Here is a 23,003-nt window from a genome sequence, read left to right as displayed (position 1 = left end):
ATTGTCACTTCTGACGTAGTCATCGCGTAAAAAGGTCATTCTTATATGATATTTAGAACGAACGCCGTAGTATACCATTAATTAATGGAACGTACATTTACTTAAATTATTTAATTTCCCTGATTGTATTTTACTTTCTCTTTTAGGATAATTATACACATCCAGTATTCCGTATTTCTCAAGCTGCGCTAACCTTACAAATAGCACTTCCGCGGTGCTGAATATTTTTTCGCATGCAAGTTTATAACATTTCAGAAACAAAACATCTAAACATTATTTAACGTCCACGTCATTAATAAGGTGACAGTCGTATCTCATGGGTATTAGGACACCTCTTTTGAGTAGAAAAAATATTTTGCATTTTGCACCACTTCGATGACTTTTGTTAAAAAATGTATTAACTATTGAATTTTTATATTTTCTACACGATATGTGCAGGGTGAGTCAACAAGAAGTATTGTTTAAAATCAATCGTTACCTCATGGTTGTATAAAAAACAACATTTTAATAGATTTGAGTTTTTTTGTATTTTATACGCCGTCCTCACCAACACGATCCAGCTCTCGTACAATGCCACTTCCGAGAACTTTACTCATTCCTCATTTCCTTCATTATATTATAATTACAACTAATATTGATTTACTCTAGAGATTATCCATTAATGAATCGAAAATACTAGCGTAAAATAAATCTAAGTAATTGTAAGTATACAGTTAGAAACATTTAATAAAGGAAAATACAAAAAAAGAAATTTCTAAAATATAAAACATAGTAGAAAAAACATTTAGGGAACGCTGAATCATTTATACGTGCTAAGATTTTACCAATTGATTTTGAAAGGAAAACGGTATCATATATTATTCCAAAGATCGAAGTTACGATGTATTTGAATTACAAAGACTTACATAGAAAGGAAAAGAATCGGTTCATGCTACAACTGTCCAAGTCAATAATTTATCCTGAAATTAGTTAGACATTTTCCATTTCGTCGACGCTTGCGCGAAATATTTCCCAGTTTAATGGCTCACATAATGATGGAAAGGAATTATAATCGATACTGTTTCGGTAATTTACACTGGAAGTTATTACATACCGATCCAGAATAATGAACGCCAGTCTCCCTTTTCGTCTTTCCTCCCTCTGCTATCCTCTTCCTTCCTCTCATCGTCGATAAATAAACCTCTGTCAGACGGTTCATTACGTCGTTAAGTTTGGTCCGAACTTATCCGCCCTCTTTTTACTGAGTTACCTGTGTTCGTTTATCTCCACTTGCGTTACAATATATTAGCTTGTACCAAATATTGGGTACATTTCCGTTTAAATAATCTCTAATAAATACCAAATAAAAATGACGTTGAATTGAAACTGACAACTAAATCCTGTATTTAATCGAAAGCTATTTCGATAATTCTAAACAAAATTTTATTTATATTTTCTTTCTCGTAAACAGAAAATTATTATTCTTCACAATGGCATGGAACAAATAGATATTGGTTTTAATATAATTGCTTTCCAAACAATAGAAAATATTGTTTTATGAATATTAAGGAAACAAGATGAAGAGGTTGATTATGATTAACGAAAATATTAAGAAAATTGTGAATATTCTCATCTATTTACTAAATATAAAGTAACATGGTGTTCCGTAAGATTCGTTAAAAAAAAGGCCTGGGTCGTTTCTGGTTTGTTGGCCACGCGAGTGCAAAAATAATTAAATTTATTAATTTAATATTATTCAATGACTGCTGTGTTTACATTTATATCTATATAAAATACGTTTAATTGGTTTTTATCTAAGCATCATATGGTATAAAAGTATGTTTAAGTAGTTTTAATCTATATACATAGTTTTTTAGCAGTTATCATGCAAAACGAATATTTTTTAAATTCTATTTTCATAAAATGAAACAAACATGCTTAAACAGAATGGCTTTATTTAAGATAAATATTTTATTCTACATATAACTACAAAACTAACGTATAGTATTTGTAATAATGATGTTATAGTTGATAATATAGACTATAACTACACGAATTTAATTCAGTGAATGTGCCTAAATATCATATGCTTTTTTGGGTTGCATATAAAGAGAGCTCATTCTTGTATACGAGTAGTGTTCCAAAGATTACATATAAAATTAATTTGATTGAATTCTGTTTGTTTAAAATTTGGAGAATCGTCAAAAAAGTTTTGATTGTTATCCTTATTAGTCACAATTTTACATATAATAAATTGTCTGCGGTCGCCTCTGGGCTTGGCCGCCCAGGTGCGGGAGCAGCTTTCGCACCCCCACCAGGAACGGCCCTGGACAGAGGTGTCTTCTGGTAAGAGGACTGTTTGGACCGCGTGGCACTTACCACAGAATCTCTGAGGAATAGAGTTCCTATTAAAAATTGAAGCATTGGTAGAGAGTTTCTGACACGCACTACACACGACACCAAACCAGTTAATTGTGACCATATCTTGATTGAATAAAATTCACATAGTATAACTGCTTCAAAGATATAGCGTTGGTCATAAACCTGACCAACCCTAAAGTTCATGGGTTTCGGTAATATAATCCTGTTACTCCACACCTTTAAGTTGTAAAAACTGTGCTCGACCAACGTTCAGGCGCGTATGACGTCAATTTGGAATCTTATTTTCCGTTTTGATGTAATTAAACAAGTTCTTACAGCCTACTTATTTCAGATTCAAAATACTTCTGGCCCTTTTATTCTTGATGAATGCTTATGAAAACGTAAATTTTCTCAAAGATTCCAGGCTTTTTCGTTTTATTCCTTAGAACCCCATAGCTGAAAGTGGCGAACCACACTGAGTGGACACAATGGGCCCCCGATGATCGAGTACTAATGGTTTAAAGATCGGCCTCGTTTATGGCGAACGCTATATCTTTGAAGCAGCTATACCTGCACCGAGTTTTCAATTATCTATAATAAAAGTTTCACCAGTTACACAATATTATTTTTGCCGTACCATACTAAAGAAGAGCAAATATTTTGCAGCAAATACATTGTACATTGATAAAAAAACATTTAATTACACTACTGAAAATAAAATTTAAACGCTTAAGCATCATACACAGAAATCGAAAAATTTCATTACAATATAACTATGCAGTTGCTTATTTTTGAAAATTAATTAATTTACTTGAAATACATTTATCCGACAATGAGTGGGGGAGTAGTGGCGGTTCAAATTCTATAAAAATTGTGTTAATCAGGATTCATTTATATTATTACTAACACGGAGCATTAAATAACACTGTCTACTACTGTGTCTGTACTGAATTATTACTTCTTTATTGAAAGTGTACTCATGAATAATTTGATGTAATTTCCACATTTACAGTTAAAATCTCTACACTTAAGTCCAAACAGATAGAATCAAATTTATATGGAGATAATGTAATAAAATTGTTGTGGAAAGCCGCACGAAATTTTTGTTGAAAACACTAAAATCTTCAAAAAATAATAATGATTCAAGGTTTAGTCAATATATGGAAAATAGTGAATATTTTACATAAACAAACAATTTTGTGAATGTTGTGCATGATCTCTATAGTAACACATGAATCATCGAGGGAGGGTCCGTATTAATTACGTTTGCAATTCCACTTGGTGCCCTCAAAGTGACGTCTCTGATGGTTGGTCGGTATGCAAAGTGAAGAGGAGAACGAGTTAAAGACGGTTTATTGGTGGAGGACCGCAAAGGATGCTTGCTTCTTTCGTTCCAGATTATTTCCTACCATTATTCGTCGAAGACGTCTAGCATAAAAAGGGGGCAAACAGATCCGGCGACAGCTGCTTGGCTATTAAAAGCGACTTAAACCCCAAACTCTCGCCGTGATCGCAAAAGTTACCTCTCATTCCACGAGCTTCAACCCCCTCAACCCGCTTCGCGATTACGCGCAAAGCCAACGCATCTATATGATGGCCCGAGCCTCTTCGTAACAAATAAGCAAATTGCTAAATGAGCCGTAACACCAACTTCTGAACTGACGAAAATGAAAAAAAAAAAAAATGGAGGAATATTTTTACGCTCACCTTATAAATACAATAATTCTGCAAAAGCATGTGACTACTTAAACTGATTGATCAATACGATGTTTGGATAATACTGTTCAACGCGTAATAAAATTACGTTTTTTTTTAGAATTTTCAAGAGGCGTTCCTGGTTGACTTTTATGGGCTGAATACGAATCTGCAAACCGTTTCTTCCCAGCACGTTCAGTTTTTGAAAAAATCATATTTTTTTTAATTTCAAATTTTTTAATTTGGAGCTGTGTTGTACTTTTACAGTAATAGTTATTCAGTTTCTTTTGACAGGAAATCATTTTCTGGACTTTTCTGAACAAGATGATATAAACTGTTATTATGTTATAGACATTTAAATATGTTTAAATAATGTTGAAATTGAAAAGGACACCGAAAACGCACCAATTTTTGCTGATATTGTTCAATTTACTTCAAAAACGAAGGGTCTAACCACTCAGCATAACGAAAGTCGTTATTTTTCGTTTGTACCGCGATTCGATTTTTGCACTACTTTAGAAAAAAAAAACTGGACTTTGCCTCCCCCCCCCCCCCCCTCCCCAGAGGAAAAAAATTACATTGCCTTCTCCCTGATTGATAACCTGGCTACGCCCATAATGTAATGCGCAAAACATAATTGTATTTATGCGTTAAACATTATAGTAGAAACATAAATTACCAATTTTCATCTAACGGCACACGTTTTTAAAGAAATCAAAATCCAAAATCCGATGAGAGAAATGTTTGAATAAAATATTTCTCCTGATACATGTAGGTATATTATCAAACCCTTTGTTTAGCCAATGAAATTGAAATTTGGAGTCTCGGAAGACGCATAGCCGCAGAAACAAAGATTAATCAGGCTGATACCATGCTATTAAATAGACATCAACATACTCTGCAACGACAGTGTCTCATCAGCATAATCTGTAAATGATAACGTCGTTAAAAAGAAGGGAACCTGGCTCTCTCCCCTGTAAACTTTTTATCGCCTCTTACTGTCATTGGTCCGCTTCTGGAGCCTCAAACTTCTGCAGTGCATAATTGAACACAGACGTATTGAGCCACTCTAACTACTAAGTAAGCCTCCTATGATTCAAGAATTTTTGAATGTATGTGTTATTTCAGAAATTATTAGCTAACTCTTACCCTCTTTGAGTGTGAAATTGTAAAACGTTCGTTGTGGACGACGCACGATGAATTCTCTTCACGTAACAATATGTTCGGCCAAGAGTTCTTCAGATGAAGAAACGTATCATCGCTGCAAGTAAGTAGGTGTTTGGAAATTCGTACAATTATTTATTTAATATTTTGTTATTATTTTAAATCTAAATAACTTTGCTTTAAAATATTTAGATTTCAACAATGTTTAATAGTAAGATCTCTTCTCCATTGAACCCTTGAGTGACCAATAAAATATTACAAATCATCAAAAAATGCCCATTTTTGCCTTGACAATACATAGGATATCCATTATGTATTAGATAGGAAAATCAAATATTATAGCAATAATGAATATAGTACTCAAATGTCTTTGTAGTAGAAAATTTTGTATGACACATGTAATTAGTATAACACATGGGCCGCCTTTATAAAAGTAATATTCCTTTGATTTCTTAAATTGATCTGTGACAATTATTTTCATCAACAATGTTATTTTATTAAACAGAAACATTATACATATTATTATAATTACTGAGCATTTATTTATTTTTTTCCATAATAATTCCAAATGTTTTTAAAAGAACAAATTAGATAATTAATATTATTACAGACTAAATAATTAAAAATTATAAGATTAAGTTCGAAATTTGTATTATTAATTAATAAGATTGTTACGCGTTGCGATTGGTAGCCAACGTTACCGCGGGAACTCGGCTGGCAGACACGCGCTCTGATTGGTCGAGGTTTTTCGTTAATATCTCGTTAACAAAGCTTTAGATAACATTTTTGTTAAAGAAAAACTTGTTTCCAATCACCTCACGAGTCTCCCATTTCCGGGTCCTTCAACATTTTTGTTACACCATGTATGTGGTCCATCTATCCCCAATCGTATGGGATAGATTGACCAACTACAGACCCCTCTCGATTATTGTCTGGTTTGTTCTATGCGATTATTGTCCAGGCGTCAGCCCCAACCCTTGAAGGGGGGGGGGGTTACAAGGGTCTGAAGCATTTCTTCCTATAAGATTATTGTCCCGGCGCCGACCCGATTTCAGGACAATAATCGAGAGGAATCTGTATCTGCGCCATTATGATTGTTTTGAACATCACTTTTTAAGGTTAGAGTTATACTTAAATGCTATTAAAGTTTAGATCATGAAAATGGCGCAATCATCTGCTCAAACAACAGAGCGATCCTGTTTTTTGTAACTAGCTAAAAAAACTTGCTCTCGCGTCTATTCTGCTCGGCAGTCATGCTTCAACGCCCGACGTTATTTCAATTGCCCACAATTCTTTTTTGTATGACTATGTTTGGAATTAAACCTACGAAGAAACTGACGCTGAGAGAATAATTGAATTACGAAATAGGAAAGTGTTCTTGTAAGAAATTCTTATTCTTCTAATAACTTACCCTACGTTTTCGATAGATATAACGACAAGAAGGATCGATGGTAAAATTAAATTATATTTTATAACTGCTGAGTATCTGATTTAATTTCTAACGCGATTTCTATCACTAACCACGAGATCATCCTTGTGAAAAAAATAAAAACGCACAGCAAGAAATAGGCATCTTAATCTTCCAATTAACTGTCCCATAACCATTTTCTTTACTTATAACGGAATAAGGAATGAACCTTATTCCAGTTGTACAACGTGAAAATAAAAGTTTTGCTACTTCAGTAATTATTCCAGCAACTTAAATATCAATTACAAAAATAAAGAATTACTGTTAGTTAATATTCTCACTGCGTCTAGAAACTAAATCTAAGGAGACATAATCATTCGACAATTTTATCCAAGGCATCCACGTTCCATTGAAATGTTCAGGGTAAGAGGCTGGATCCACTGGCGCGTTAGTTTGATGCACCAGAACTTTGTTATATTCTTCAATATATTGATTCAGTTGATCAACGATCTGTAAATGAAACAATACTTTTAAAATGTCTGCAGTGATTCTAAACATTTGCCTAATTTATACAGCATAATGAAGGCAGAAGTAATAACCAGACAAAAGAAATTATGTGTGTACTATAAGTATTTTACTAACATAGCGATCTAAAATTATTCAAAACAATGTTTACTATACACCAATCTGTATAAATAAGCTAAATGATACAGAAATAGTTGTGTTAAATGTAGATCAAATATACAAGGGGTGTCTCTAAAGTTCTGGGAATTGCGATGCAGCTGTACAGGGTGTTCCAAAATAGCTTCGACTCCCAGAAATGAGGGATTCCTGGGATGATTTGAAACAACTTTTTCCTTAACAAAAATGTTATCCGAGGCTTTGTTAACGAGATATTAACGAAAAACCCTGACCAATCAGAGCGCGAGTCTTTCAGCCCAGTTTCTGTGGTAGCGTTGCGAGTCATTTTATAAAGGTAGATTTTACCCCTTGGGAACTATCTTAAATAAAATCGAATAAAAAGACAAAAAAGTAGAAGGTCCAAGCTATACTTTGTTTTTCCTTTAAACAAATTTTGATTAATATTAACAAAGTTATGGAACATTGAATTTCTACAATTTTTCACTAGTGCACGCGTGATGCAATAATTTTTGCTAATACTGTATAATCTGCATATACAGGGTGTTAAGAAAAAACCATTCAATATTTATATGGTCCATAGATACAGAGGACTCTAACTATATTGCCATGGTTGGAGCTGTAGGGGAGTAAAATGACAATGATTTTAGCCCCCTCCATGCTAAGTTCTATCGTCATAGCCACGGCCTCAGTGCTGGTGCGACGGCGTACGTAACGTAATGGGAGAGCGAATTTGTGTGATCGAAAGTACGTGTGAAGGGGAAGTGCCTCGCGTGGCAATATACATAGAGTTCACTGTATTACACTAGACCGAGCGTATCAATATTGTTTAAAAGCTAAAAAAGTAAAAGTTTACCCGTTAAACAAATAAATCTAAATAATTATAAATGTCTGCATTTACTAAAAGAAATTATGGATAACAGTAAACATTGCTAAAAATGTCAATTGCGAATCAAGAGAAAATCAGTAAGTGGTTTCATCTGTTTGGCTGGTACTGCACATAACATAGTATTTTCAGTATTAAAAATAATCTTTACATACCCTTGGATACCTAGATGACAGGTCTGTTGTTTCGCAGGGATCTCGGTATAGGTTGAACAAACATCTACCCGAACACTTTGGATACGTTGTAGACTTGTTACATGTCACCCTTGCCTCTTCCCTAAGCTTAATTATTTTCTTATCTTTTAACGTGGACTTTGATATTTTGGATATTGCAGACCCCGCAAGAGATTTTAAAACGCGCGATACATTGTATTCAGGATACAATGAGCTCATACCACTGTCTCCGTAATAACCACCATACTGAATGCTTGCTCCTATATTAAAAGAACATTAAATGATTATTAATTAATAGTAATGATTATGTGAATCATAAAGCCATAAAGCAAAGCATGCTTTTGATCACCATTTATTAATTTATATTTTCCGATTATAGCCGAAGAAGTTCCTTCCACTTCATCAATGTTCAACATCACACCAGTCCGTTTGGTCGGTTTTTCCGAAACAAGGGTGGACCATTGATCAATTCCGTCAAGATTTACCTCTAAATCCTGTAAATTACCGCCAGCAGCGGAGTAGAATGTTGGTAACCAATCCGTTACATGTATCAATTGATTAGATATCCTGGAGTTCTTTTTTATTAAGGGAGAATAAACGCATGCTACGCCACGAACGCCACCCTCAAATAGCGTAAATTTTAACTGAAAACCATAAGATCGTATCAAAATATTTTCTATACGCGAATAACTTTTGGAAATTACTTTTGAAATATGTTTACAAAGGGATATTTTGATTTTTACAATAAAAAATTGATTGTCCCTCTTTTTTTAATTACCTGCTAGTATAAGATTTTGAAAACACATTAAGAATATTTAAAATTATTATTAAAGCTCTGAAATTAAAGGTTTTCTGATAGCAGAAAGATAACATCCGCACCAAGATGGAATGCACGCTTATCAGGGGTATGCAGGTACCCGAAATCACGGGATTCCCGAGACTCGGGTCGCGTCGGGAGAAGTCGGGCGAGAGCGGCCGGGATGCCGACAGTATAAATCGCATCGGGATCCGAAGATGTTACAAGACCCGAATATGTTTCGGGACCCGAAGATCTCACGTGACCCGACATCTGTTGGCATCCCGATGTGATTTATACTATCGGGATCTCGGCCGCTCTCGCCCGACTTCTCCCGACCCGACCCGATCACGAAATGTCGGGTACCGCACACCCCTGACACTTATGCTTCGAGTATACAAGGTGTACCAAAATAGTTTCGACTCCCGGAAATGAGGAATTCTTGGGATGATTTGAAACAACGTCTTACTTAGCAAAAATGTCACCCAAGGGTTTGTTAACAAGTTAATAATGAAAAACCTCGACCAATCAGAGCACGAGTCTACCAGCCGAGCTTCCACGGTAGTGTTGGCTACGCGTTGCAATTAGTAGTATTTATTAACGTATAAACTCGTTAACAAAGCCTCGGGTGACATTTTTGTTAAGGAAGAAGTTGTTTCAAATCATCCCAGGAGTCCCTCATTTCCGGGAATCGATGCTATTTTGAACACAGTATATTTCAGTTTGCCACGTAAAGAAGCACATTTTTTTGCAGTCAATAGTATTTTTTAAATACCAGAAGATTTATACTGGAGCATTGGAATAATGGTTTAAATGAAGCTGTTCAAAAATAGTAAATACATGTAAAACCTTAAGTTCTATTGTCCCAAAACTATATCTCAAAAATTGGTATCCTAGGTTTCACGAAAAACTACACAAACGCTTAACTGAAAAATATTTTACATGCCATTAATCGTTGCAAACATTAGTACGTCAATATTTTCATTCTCAAATCTCTTTCAGTCGCACCATTCTTTTCCTACGTTTGGCGAGAATCAGCGTAGGAAAAATCGATACAGTTCAGCAACAGTGGCTTCGCGTAGCAGATACACAAACCCAACTTGATGGTAACGGGGAAGAAAATTTATTTGTAGGTACTGCCGTTAGATGTATTATCAAGCCGTCCGAAATATCGATTATATGTTTCCGCTAGCGTTCGATTGTTTACATCAGCGGTTCGATCAATTCGGAGTTGACCCCAAAGGAGTCTCTCCCTTTAAGTCACTTTCAGGGCATTTCAAGGGTTCAAGAACTCTGCTGTTAGGTGTATTCGTACGGGGAGATTCAAATCGAATAAATCACATAAGACACGAGTGAAGAATATTTAAAAGAACTTAATTACCCCTCGTAAAGGATAATTCGATCCGAAGTTCTCTAATAAGCCCACAGTTTGTGCACCATTGTCAGACATGAAGACAACAATCGAATTTTCTAACATATCCGCTTCCCTTAATGCGTTAACCACTCTACCGACAGATTCATCCAAAACTGTAAGTACACCTAAAAATTGAATATTTGTGGATTGCGATTAATACGTAGAATGTACAGGGACAAAGGAATACCTATAATTTATTGTATTACAAACCTGCAAACTTTCTTCTACTGAAGTCTTCAATGTAGCCTAAAGTGGAATTCACTTCTTCCTTATCACGGACTTCCATTACATCTTTGGAGTCGCTAGAATGGACGGCGACGTGGGACAATTGCAGATAAAGAGGTTTCTTGGTGTTGTGGTTTACAATTATATTTTCAGCTCTTTCCGTTATAACATCAGTCAAATATTCGTAATTGTAGTCCACAGACAATTTTCCGGGAATATCGTAATGTAAATCGTAGCCGATATGATTCTGAAAAAAACTTTCCTTAAGTTTATGTCTTCAAAATACGTTTTTTTCTTTTTGGAACTAAGTGTGTATACCATCGTATACAACATTTATAGTTTCCAATTCTGTTTCAATAAAAGATTAGATACGGTAACAAGAAAATGTTAAGATATTATGCGTGTGCAGCTACCCCAAATCATGGGATTCTCAAGCCACGGGTTGCGTCGTGAAGAGTCGGACATGATCGAACAGATTCCCGACAGTAGATGTGTAACATATCGGGATCCCGAAACCAACCGACTGTATACGGACATATCAGCTTAGACATACATATAAAGGGTGTCCCAAAAGGATGGAATAATCGGTAACATGCATATTCGTGCAAATACAAATCGAAAAGTCCTTTACCGTTTTGTCATCGGATGCTTCATTTTCGAGATATTAACAATTAAATGAATTCCAGTCAGCTGAGCAGTCGGCCACGAAGCGCACGACCCAAATCACTGGCCTCTGCTTGTTGACTGTACCTGCGCGTATGTGTGGCCCACCACGCTCAGCTGATTGGAGTTCATTTAACTGTTAATATCTCGGAAATGAAGCATCCGATGACAAAACAGTAAAGGACTTTTCGATTTGTATTTGCATGAGGAATATGCATGTTGCGGATTGTCCAATCTTTTTTAGACACCCTGTATAATAGACTGCGCAGTCTTATGTGGACTGAAGTCGACACAAGACAGAGAGGGCAATAGCGAGGGTCAATTCCTCTCTTCCTAATGGGGCTGTGGGTGGCGGGAATTTTCTGCGGTTGTAGTAAAGGCATTACAGATGGACCTCAAGGACAGAGCCTAGTCTTGCATCAGTCAAACTGTTGTGCACTCTGTAGGCGAGTTCGCTTACTTATTAGTAGTAGCGTGGCTTCGCGTGGGCTCATACAGTAGTTATATATTATTTTTGGTTTGGTATGTTGTATGGACACTGATTTAAAAATCCAATTACAAAAATACCTGTTTCCATTGCGAAAAGATTCAAAAATTGGACTTCCATAAAAAGTAACGTACACGATACATAATGTAATTTAAATAAAAGATTAATATATCCAGGAGGAAGGAGGCTTAATATATCAATTGAATAATGTTATTAAAATCTGTCGATTATGTTAAAAAAAAATAAAATTCTATTTCATTCAGAGTAATATTAACAAATTTTTGCATATTTGTAACATACTATTACAAGAATTGGATGCGCATATTTTGTTTTTAAATATTGTAGATCATTCTAAATGATCCAATAGGATTATATAATCACAGAATTCATTTGATAAAATGTATTATTCAACAATATGTGAAAGTAAGGTATCACTATATTTGTAAAGAAAAAAGTAATACTTCAAACAGTAAAAGATCATATTTTAATAAACATGTTTTGTTTTCTGATTACTAAATATATCGTGTTATTACTGATCCACCATATCCAAATTTCAGTAAATTCATAAAACATTATACATATAGGGTGTTCCATATGTTGTAGTCCCAGCGTCAAATTTGTAATTCTATGTGAAAAAATAACTCGAAAGTACAGAATAATGTTTTTCCGTACACTTTGTACCGTAAAAATGGAATTTTCATTTATGAAAATGAAGTATGTGTTACTTTTCTGTACAAGTGCTATACACGCCAAAAATGTCGAATATGATTTATAACAGTTCATAGAAAATCATTTATTACTTACAACTACTATACCATGTGTTTTTAAAATATAGTCTGACTCTATTTATCATACGAATGAAATATTTTACACGTTACTGTAACTGTTGGTTAGTGATATAAATTTTGCAAAGTCAACGTGCAATACCATGAGACAAATACAGAGACACTGAAAGATTTGTGATTCTTAAACGAACTTATTCGTCGTTGGAAAATCTGATATTTGTTAAAACTTTTCTAAATCAACGATTGGGAATTTTTCATTTGTTTGCTCTAAATGATTTAAACAAAAATAAATACAAAATGAAACTCACATTTTGTTGAATGGTGTGATTAAAATAGCTAACGTATCCATTGTAGTACCCAAAGAAGGTATCGAAGCCCCGATATGCTGGTGTGTGATCATCACTGTAATAGCCAACATGCCACTTTCCTACGAGGTGCGTGGCGTATCCTAATTTTCGCAAATATTCTGGCAGCAGTTTATTATTCAAAGGTATTGCGCGAGGTTCACCTGCCTTTAGTGGGTAGCCTTGCATACCTACGTAAAAAAAAATATATAATAAAATGAAAATGATTTTATTGTTGTGAATACTCCTGTGAGACTAAATGCTTTTTATGGGTATAAGATGGTAGATTTGTCTTTCTCACTCAAAAGAAAACTCCACCAAGTAAACTCGTGTTTAAGGGCAAGTTATATTATAATCTAGTATTTCCAAAATGGAATGTTACATTTCCTTGTCAGTATTTTGTTAGGCAAAAATGCTTTCAGCTCGGTGAGGTAGAAGTACGTCCTAGACGCGTTGGACCCGGACTTTAAGATACCCAGGTATTTCCTCCGGATCATCGGTGATTACCAAAAGGACGGCCCGAAAAAGAGGCAGCTGACTGCAGGGGCTGCCCAGGGCTCCATACTATATGGACCATCTTCTATGACGCCATCCTACGTATGGATATGCCCCGAGGCACTTTCCTGATTAGATACGCGGACGACGTTGCGGCCGTTATCATCGCGAGGGGTGCGGTCGCGGCACAGATGCAATTCAATCAGGTCATGCGTCGCGTCTGCTCCTTGATATACGACCACGAATTGGAACTCACGGTAGCGAAGACCGAGATCGTGTTTTTTACGAAGAGGCGCATCGACACCTTGCGCCCCATGAAGGTGGGAGACGTAACGGTCCAAACCAAGGCAACTGTGAAGTACCAGGGGATGATGCTCGGTATCAAGCTCACTTTCTGGGACCAGAACAGACGTGCAGCGGACAGAGAGGCGCGGTGACGACGTTGCTGAGCAGCATCATGACAAACATTTGAGGCCCACGACCCTATAAGAGGCGACTCCTTATGCTCACCGCTGAAGCAATTATGCTGTACGACAGTGATGGACAACTCAGCGCCCGCCAAACTCACTGGTGGGCAACGGCGTGCAGCGTGCGGGCACGTAGCAGTGGTGGGGGAAATGAGTGAGTGGAGGCACATATCTATCGCTCAATTCATACACAAATATGTCGTAACGTTTCCTGCCTCGCATCCCCTCCACAGGAGCCCGCGGTTGCCCGCCGCCTGCCCGTACGGGCAGCATGCCCCCGCGGGCGCGGTTGCCTATCACTGCTGTACCCCGCCGAAGTGTGGGCCATAGACATACAGGGTATTTCACCTAACTTGACCACCTTAAATATATCGCTTATTTTGTATGATAGAAAAAATATCAGGGGAGAAGAATATTCTGTTCGAAGGCGCCAATACGGTGATGGGCCGAATTTTTTTCACAAGGTCATTTTTTTCGAGATTTCAAGGTCATCGAATTTTTTTTAAATGGGACTACATATTTTCACTGCAACACTCTTATAGCACATAAAAAAACAAATCCAACGAGGTGCAATATGTTGACCTTCACGTGACCTTTAGCGAAAAAATCATGAAATGTTTGTCAGTAAGCTCAGTACGCGTTCGGGGACGGTAAATGAAGGAATTTCAATTTCATTGGAACAGTGTACCGTGTAATTGTCCCTTGTGCTTGTAAACAGACATTCGTATTCTCCTTTCATCGGCTGAAGTATGTTTACAAGCATTATTATCAAAGTAAATCTTAGGGTTAAGGTAAGCCATTTGATTTCTTTCTGTGGGGACACCTAAAAAGTAAAGTTTACAATGATGTTCCCACAACAGCAGAAAACATGCGACAAAGGGTTCTACATGAATGTAGATCAATTACTGCAGAGCAACTTAAAAATGTACAGCAAGAATTTATTTACCGCCTCCAAAAATGTATCCAGGTTCATGGTGCACATTTTGAACACCTTCTAAAATAAAGATTTAACTAAAAACTGTTGCAATGAAATTGAAATTCCTTCATTTACCGTCCCCGAACGCGTACTGAGCTTACTGATAAACATTTCATGATTTTTTCACTAAAGGTCACGTGAAGGTTAACATATTGCACCTCGTTGAATTTTTTTTTTTTATATGCTATAAGAGTGTTGTAGTGAAAATATGTAGTCCCATTTAAAAAAAATTCGATGACCTTGAAATCTCGAAAAAAATGACCTTGAGAAAAAAATTCGGCCCATCACCGTATTGGTGCCTTCGAACAGAATATTTTTCTATCCTGATATTTTTTCTATCGTACAAAATAAGCGATATATTTAAGGTGGTCAAGTTAAGTGAAATACCCTGTATAATAGACTGCGTGGCCTTATGGTAGTGATGAAGCGAGACCAAAGGACAGAAGTAGCGATGGAGTCATTACTCTCGCTCGCACATCGCCGAGGGAGGGGAGAAAGCGACTGGGGCACGATGAGGAGAAGGAATGCTGCACGCATGTAATGCCTTCACATAGCCGTAGGAGAATCCCCCACCAACAGTCCCACTAGAAAGAGAAGTCTGTGACTCCATGTATTATCCTCTCACTCTACTGCCAACCTCATCCCTACCATAAGACCGCGCAGTCTATTATATATGTCTATGGTGTGGACGACGCGCTGCGACACGGAAAGTATCGTAAGCGCCTCGCCGCAGTGCAACGAAGAGAGGCCCTTCGGGTCGCGTGCTCTTATCGTACGGTCTCCGAGTCCACAATAATGGTGGTCGCGGGAGTCATCCCAGCCGACCTCCGTGTCCAGGAGCGACGCTTTGTCCACCAGCAGAAGGCAACTCTCGCCTTGACGTGGGCCAAAGAGACTGCCAACTGCCAGAGCCAACACCCTGAGGGTCAGAATGGACGCGAGAATCGCGCGGTAGTTGAACTGCTCGCCTCATCGGCGAGCTCAACGCTTGGACCAATCACCAACATGGCGTGGTAAATTATTATTCGACGCAACTTTTGACAAGGCACGGCCTGTTCCGTGTCTACTTCCATAAGATGGGGAAAGTCGCGGAACCAGGCTTAGTAGAATTAATGGTTGACCAACGGTATTCAACAGTTGGGAGTTAGTTGGGATATAGTTAGTGTTTTTGACTACAAATTCCCAAAATAGGGCCTATGACGAAAAAGTTATGACAATTTACCAACGAATATCCAATGTTTGGTTTACAATTATGTTACGTATGAAGAATTTTCTATCATATCCCTCGTTCTAATAGTCTGAGCTCGCACCCGGCAAAGGAGAACGCCCTTATATTTTCGTTATCTCTTGAGTAAGCGAAGGAGTAAAACCCGTTTCCACGGCGTGGTAACCAAAAAACTAGGAAGCGTGACGCAACTTCAGGTCACATCGCGTTCTTGTGAATTGGTCATTACGTTAGTGAGATCGGGCTAAAGTTCCCTTTCCAATCTAGTTAACTTTGTAATAAACCGTGAACACTTTATTTAATTCCGGCTAGAATTATTACTTTGGCATTATTCCGTAAAATCCACTCGCAAGCCCCGCATCGCCAGTGCGTTAATACCGAGCACCTATTTATTTCGGTAATAGTTATTATTTCATTATTACTTACGAATTATTACTACGCGACAACACTACACAACACATTTGTAACCAAAGACTGATTAATTATACTGTTATTTTATAAATCTGTGTAGTTCATTTTGAATCCATAACACGATCCAGAAGTCTGTAGTATTTTAGATATACTAGTTTCCTCTAGTTTCGAATAATATCAGGTCGACCGTTCCCACACTAATACAACTTTACCGCTTGAGTTGTATTAATTATAAATTCAAAAGTTACGAGGCACTAACTAACATTTCCTAACGGCTCCCTGATTTCGCATCAGGTTCGTCCATTCCGTTCAGAATCCAAATTCCGTCAATTTTTCTACGGATCTCCACTCGCAGCAACCTCCTCGTGGTGAGATCTGGTAATCGGCAATGCCAAGCCAATGGCTGTGAAATTGTTTAGACTTCAGAATGTTCATAACAAATATTTTTATGATGTACTTGTAACATATTTATCTCTAATAAATATAAGTAACATACACAAATATTTATATTTATTATATACTTCTGTAATGTATTCGTAATATGTTTAATTATATTTATTATTTCCTAACTTGTTAATTTTATAAGGTTGATATAAATACTTAGGAAACCATTACTGGTAATACATAGAAAGTAATAACACAAATATACTGTTAATTGTTAGCCGCTAAGGTGACGTAAAGAGATACATTTAGTTTAGTCATTTAAAAAATCCCGCTTCTCCGTACAACCAATTTAAAGGGACAAGGCATCAAGTAACATCAAAGGTGCCGCTCGGAGTGCCGCTTCTTGTTGTATCCCTACTCTCTGGCGAGAACGTATTATTAGTGCATGTGTCGCAATAACTGCAAAAACATTAGAGAAAGTTCTTCGTTCACTCATAATCTGATTACGCATGTGCATTGTTTGTAATGGACAACACTTCGAACGCCGTTTGAAATAAAACTTGTTTTACAAATTATTTTACGAATAATTCATTTTTAACCCTATTTGGTATAATACTTTTTTTACGCAGAATTTGGTGCTTTCTCAGAATTCGAGAAAAAATATTAGGCATCCATTAAAAAAACTGAAGATGACCCTCATAACTCGATCAAAAAGCAAAGTAACAAAGAACAGATTACAGCATTCCCTCTGGAAATCATGCAACATTTATTTGAAAAATTTTTTCATACAACAAATAACTTACGAGTTATTCGAAAAACAAAGACATTATGAATAACGTTACGAAATTCATGAAACTATAATAAAATATTCAAAATGGTAATTGAATGTATCTAAAATAATATCAGTTCATATTTTGCAATATTTTACCCGTAAGAATGGAAGTAAATTAAAATGAAATATTTACAAGAACATAACAATCACAAAATATTCCACTATTTATGGTGATCAGTGGAATTAGTAATTTAGCAACCGTAACAAGTTAACTCAAGAAAATAATTATTATTCGGCACCTTCTCTCAATACTGGTTGTAGTATTCGAAGCATGCATTCATATTCGATGCATTGAGGCAGCTCGAAAAATTCGATCTTCCTGAAATATATTTAAGTTAACTAGCCTAAGGGCACTTTTAACCCCTTTAGCTTGCCATACCCCTTCTTCAAAAACAAAAATAATCCTTTGGCATCCAAAATACAAAGTATAGATTTTTTAAAAGTCTTTATTGATAGAAAATGATCAAGATTCAATTTTTAAAATTAAAAGGAGCTTTTACAATTTTTCCAGACTTTTTAAAATTGTTTTTTAAAACCGTTCGTCGCATGAACAAAAGTAGTAGAATATAAAAGATGCTCCTTGTCTAGATCTGCAATTTTTATCCAACATGTTTTTTGATATGAACAATAACTTAGAGGATAATCGAATAAAATCAACTTTGTGTGGATTATTTTTAATAAATATGTATCCCCAAGAATGCCATGGCAATTGTCAAGTATATAGAGCGACTTACCAGATCGAATAGGATATTGTCCAGTGAGAAATGCTGTCCTTGATGGTGTGCATATCGGCAAAACGTAATGTCGTTGCAGTATGACACCATTGTAAGCGAGAGCGTCTATGTTTGGCGTAGGTATTTGATTGGCGCCATGAAAACTCACATCATTCCAGCCCTCAAATAAAATTTTTAATGTATAACATTAATAAACTGCGTTAAAACCTGCGACTTTAAAACTAATTGACTAATTAAATTGATCAGGCACAGCTAATAAATAAATTGATACGTAATTTACCTAGAGCTTATAAAAGTTATTTGAATTTCATTTCCACTGAAAATTTCTGTCTGATAGAAAATTTTAAATTACTCTCGATTTCATGCAGGTATTTTAAAAAAATATCTCATAATAAACATTTATAGCTTACAATTTGCATCGTTTTCTTGTATAAACAGATAGATAAGGTACATGATATGAGAACAAGGAATACGTAAATTGTGTCATATTTGAATAAGTTTTATTCAAGAATAACTCAATGTTACGTGCATCCACTTAAAGTGGGTGCAGATATTCCCTGTTGTGCGAATTTTCAGGGTCCACTAGCAGAATGTAACATAGAACACATAGCAACAAATACGAATAAGCATTCCTTCAGCCCACATGTCACAAGAAGGAGATTCAGATATATTGAAGTACATCGAGTAATCCCTTTTACTTAATAAAATTCAATGTTAACTAATGATATTTTTTTTTATGTTCCCTGCCACTAACAACCATATGTATACGACATAAATTCTCTAATGATAGAAACGAAAATCAGCATGATATAGACAAAGCAATTCATTTAATAAAAATGGGAATATTTATGATACAAGATGAGACAAATTTCGATGTTAATTAATACCAAATTCTTTCCCTTATTATTAAATTTTTTTATGTGTATAGTGCTGTATTGAGATCACTATTATTAACACGTACAAACCGTAATTCATGTTTCCTACCCATTAAATAAAAATTTTTTTCGAAAAGCACACAGATGTTTTGTAAATTTTAAACCAGAGGAATCGTTTCCTTTACAGAGGAATCGTTTTCCAGAAAAGTTTGCAGAATGTCAGATTTCTATTTTAATTCGTTTATATTTTAGTATACAAAATCATTTGAAAATTTCATTGCCTCGACGGAATTAGCATTTTTATTGCGGTGAGTAATCAGTGTGCATAGCTATTGGTCATATTTAGGTACCTAACGTTTTTCCTTCCTTTCAATTACATATATAACGTTTGAATAACAGTTTGCTATTGAAAATAAGTATTTCATTGTTATAATTTTATTAAAGAAATTCTAAATGATTAAATTCCTTCTCAACATTTACATTACTACTTTAAACGAGTTGTCTACCAATCTCCAAACACAATGGTATTTGCTATCATGAAGAGTTTATAATTTTGATTGAATATTTTGTACAGCTGTCTCTATTTAGTTTCTTAATAATCTCTATATTACAAATATAGATACTTATCAGTATAATGTACACTGCAAATATTGATTCTTAGACATAGATAGAAACAATATTTAACTGCTTTACTACCCAGATAGCACTGTACATCGAAAGAACGTCCGTTTCATGACCTGTTTATATATGAATATCCTACGTCCATTTTGGACATCCTTAAGATGTTCGTAAGATTTAAATTTCGGACGTTCTAGAAACGTTCGTGCTGGAAGTAATAAAAAATTGGATGTTGTTTATAAATATTTTTTATATTTTCGTAAATATTGGATGTTCTAGGACTGTCCGTTTCTTAAGTCTTACGAATGTTCGTTGGATTTAAATTCCGGATGGTTTCGTTTAATAATTTTGGCTCAATTTCATTCCGTGCAAGGTGATGGATACCCATGAGCAAGGTGTTATTTTTTAGAGACTCAGAGAAGTGTAACGACACTAGTGGTTTTGTGCGGAAAACTTAGGAAATTTGAAAAAATATTTTTCTTTCGTAAACTGTCTCCAACCAACACAGAATCAGTATTTTGCTTTGAACCCAGATAACACACGACGCCTTAAAGACGTCTATTTTACGGCTATTTTAAGTCTAAAGCGCCTTTAAGCCGTGTTCAAGGCGTCATGTGCTATCTGCGACGTTATATTTTCATTTGAAACGTTAAGCTGGTGTTAATGTTACTTTACAGTAATAACATAGTATATTCATTGAATCCCTGTATTAAATTATAAATTATAATATTGTGAATTAACTTTTCAATGTCTAAAACTGTATGTCATAATAACAACCGATTAGTGATAATTAAGTTAATGACTAATAAACCAATCATTACTAAAACAAAATATTTGTTTGAAGCTAACAATTTTCAAATTCTTAAATTTCATACCTATACATCGACTTGATATTAGTACTAAAGCAATAAATTTTATTGTTTACAAATTGTTCCTGCATTGCTACTCGCCAGTTTCTTACATAAATTATAAGAATAATAATAATAATAACAGTACCAAGTCATCCGCGATAATAACAATTATATTCGGCCGTTGGACTTTCGATTTTCCTTCCAATTGGTCTCCTTGCGATAACACAATATAGAGACATCCGGATATAAGAATTAAACACAATGAGGAAAACACTACACGTTTCATTGTAACAAACACTCTTCCTAATTTGAACACTTGAAAGAATTTTTTCCGCTCGATGAATTCCGTTGAAGCATATACTAAACATAGACACGTTACTTTACACAAACGATACTTTTTAAAATATTAAACCACTTATAAAAAGAGTGACACTGACACGTACACACAAAATCGAATAACTTTGCTGACACAAACTAAAAAGATATTTTTACAAGGACTAAAAGACAATTAATGTAAGTGCACACATGGTAGTTGTGTCTACACCTTTCCCTTATCGATAAGAATTGTCAACTCGTTAACAACAGTTTTGCGTCAAGAACACTACTGAACTGTGCATCTTGCAAGTTGCTTGCTTTATATCACCAGTAGAGAAGGTATTGTCTTATTGTAAAAGTCTTGGTACTATTTTCTTTAGATTAACCTTCACCCGGCGAATGCAGGATCCATTCGGACCCATGCCTTATATTCCTGTAACAGAGTTAAGGACTATAGTATTCGAATAATATAATATATTCTAAAAGGTAATTATACATAAGAATTTAATTATAATGCTCTGACAATTAATTAAACAATTGAACAATTGTTTGCATATGTGTCTGCTTATTGCAAAATACTTTTCTTTTACCATTTAAAATTAAAATCATATACAAGGTGTTAATTGTTTATATTTTGATTTTATTTAATTCATACATTTAACTACATATATAGTCCAGCCGAATTAAGCACGAAATATACCATTTCATAAAAAAAAAATTAATAGATGTTTTATTGTTTAATGCAGTCGTAATTATGATTGAGAATTAGAATCTATAAGTAACAGATGATTTGTTAGAGTAAACAATTGGGAACGGTTTAACTGCAAAAATCAGATTCTTGATTTACTTATCGGCTTATATCTGGGAACTGGGCAGACATGGAGGAAAATATTTCATACAAAAGTTATAGGTAATTAAATAATCTACACAACGAGATTTGTTTTGTTAGGGTGACGCCACCGGTTGAGCTGCAAATTGCTTGTAAACAAAAGAAACAAAGATTTTTTAAGACATTGATATCTCTGTGAAAAATGCGTGAATGCCGATGAAACTCGTACATGACGTAGTCCTAGTATCCCCAAAAAATGGCCTTAAGCGGAGCATCGTCGGTTGAAACCTGTTTGTGTTAACAAATTATAAAATGAAATATTCAAGGTTCCTGTAGACTGTCGCAGGCAAGGTACACCGTTACTTTCGATTTTAATGACTTTCCCGTGACTCGAATGTTAATAAACAATCGAAACATTTACCCAGATAGCACACAGACGGCTTCACGACGGCTTAAAGACGCCTGTTTCAGTCGTTCCAGTCGCCTTTCAGGCGTCGTGAATAGCTTACGAACAGCTTAGGCACAGCTTCTGGCCGCCTAATGTGACAAATCAAGATATCTTAAACAGGCCTGAATTAGGACTGAAGCAGTCGTTTAAAATACGTAATTCGTCGTATATATCGAACTTAAACTAAGTCAAATGCATCTCTTTAAAAAACGCCATTAGCACATATTAAAAATGATTATCGATACTGATTAATTGCAATATAAATTTAATCAAGGAAAGCATTATCAAAATAAAATCAAACTTAATAACAATTCATTTCGATTTACTATATTTATACAATATTTAAAATTTGATCGCATTTATTTTTATTATTATTATTACATACCATGTTTGGTGAAATACATCATTCACCGTGTGTTTACAAATATTGAAGAGCTATATTTATACAATATTTAAATATTACTTGTTTGTTATGCGGGCACATATATGTATATAATATGTTTCTATTCTAAGATCAAATTATG

The 23,003-nt window shown here is 35.3% G+C and overlaps 1 protein-coding gene across 1 annotated transcript; it reads right to left on the bottom strand.

Annotated features, from left to right (window-relative positions):
• Window positions 1–6,931: 6,931 nt before the first annotated feature.
• On the bottom strand, window positions 6,932–21,173 carry LOC107188158 (arylsulfatase B-like). Its single transcript, XM_015576407.1, has 8 exons — window positions 21,033–21,173; window positions 18,544–18,703; window positions 12,984–13,210; window positions 10,726–10,987; window positions 10,483–10,640; window positions 8,655–8,949; window positions 8,288–8,565; window positions 6,932–7,117 (listed from the first exon to the last, which is right to left on the bottom strand). The coding sequence occupies exons 1-8, from the start codon at window positions 21,171–21,173 to the stop codon at window positions 6,932–6,934; spliced, it is 1,707 nt and encodes a 568-aa protein (XP_015431893.1).
• Between the last annotated feature and the right edge of the window lie 1,830 nt (window positions 21,174–23,003).

The sequence above is a fragment of the Dufourea novaeangliae genome, unplaced genomic scaffold (assembly GCF_001272555.1).
Source record: "Dufourea novaeangliae isolate 0120121106 unplaced genomic scaffold, ASM127255v1 scaffold130, whole genome shotgun sequence".
Taxonomy (NCBI): Eukaryota; Metazoa; Arthropoda; class Insecta; order Hymenoptera; family Halictidae; genus Dufourea; species Dufourea novaeangliae.
Note: the sequence above shows the minus strand (reverse complement) of the source record. Positions and strands in the feature narration are given on the sequence as shown.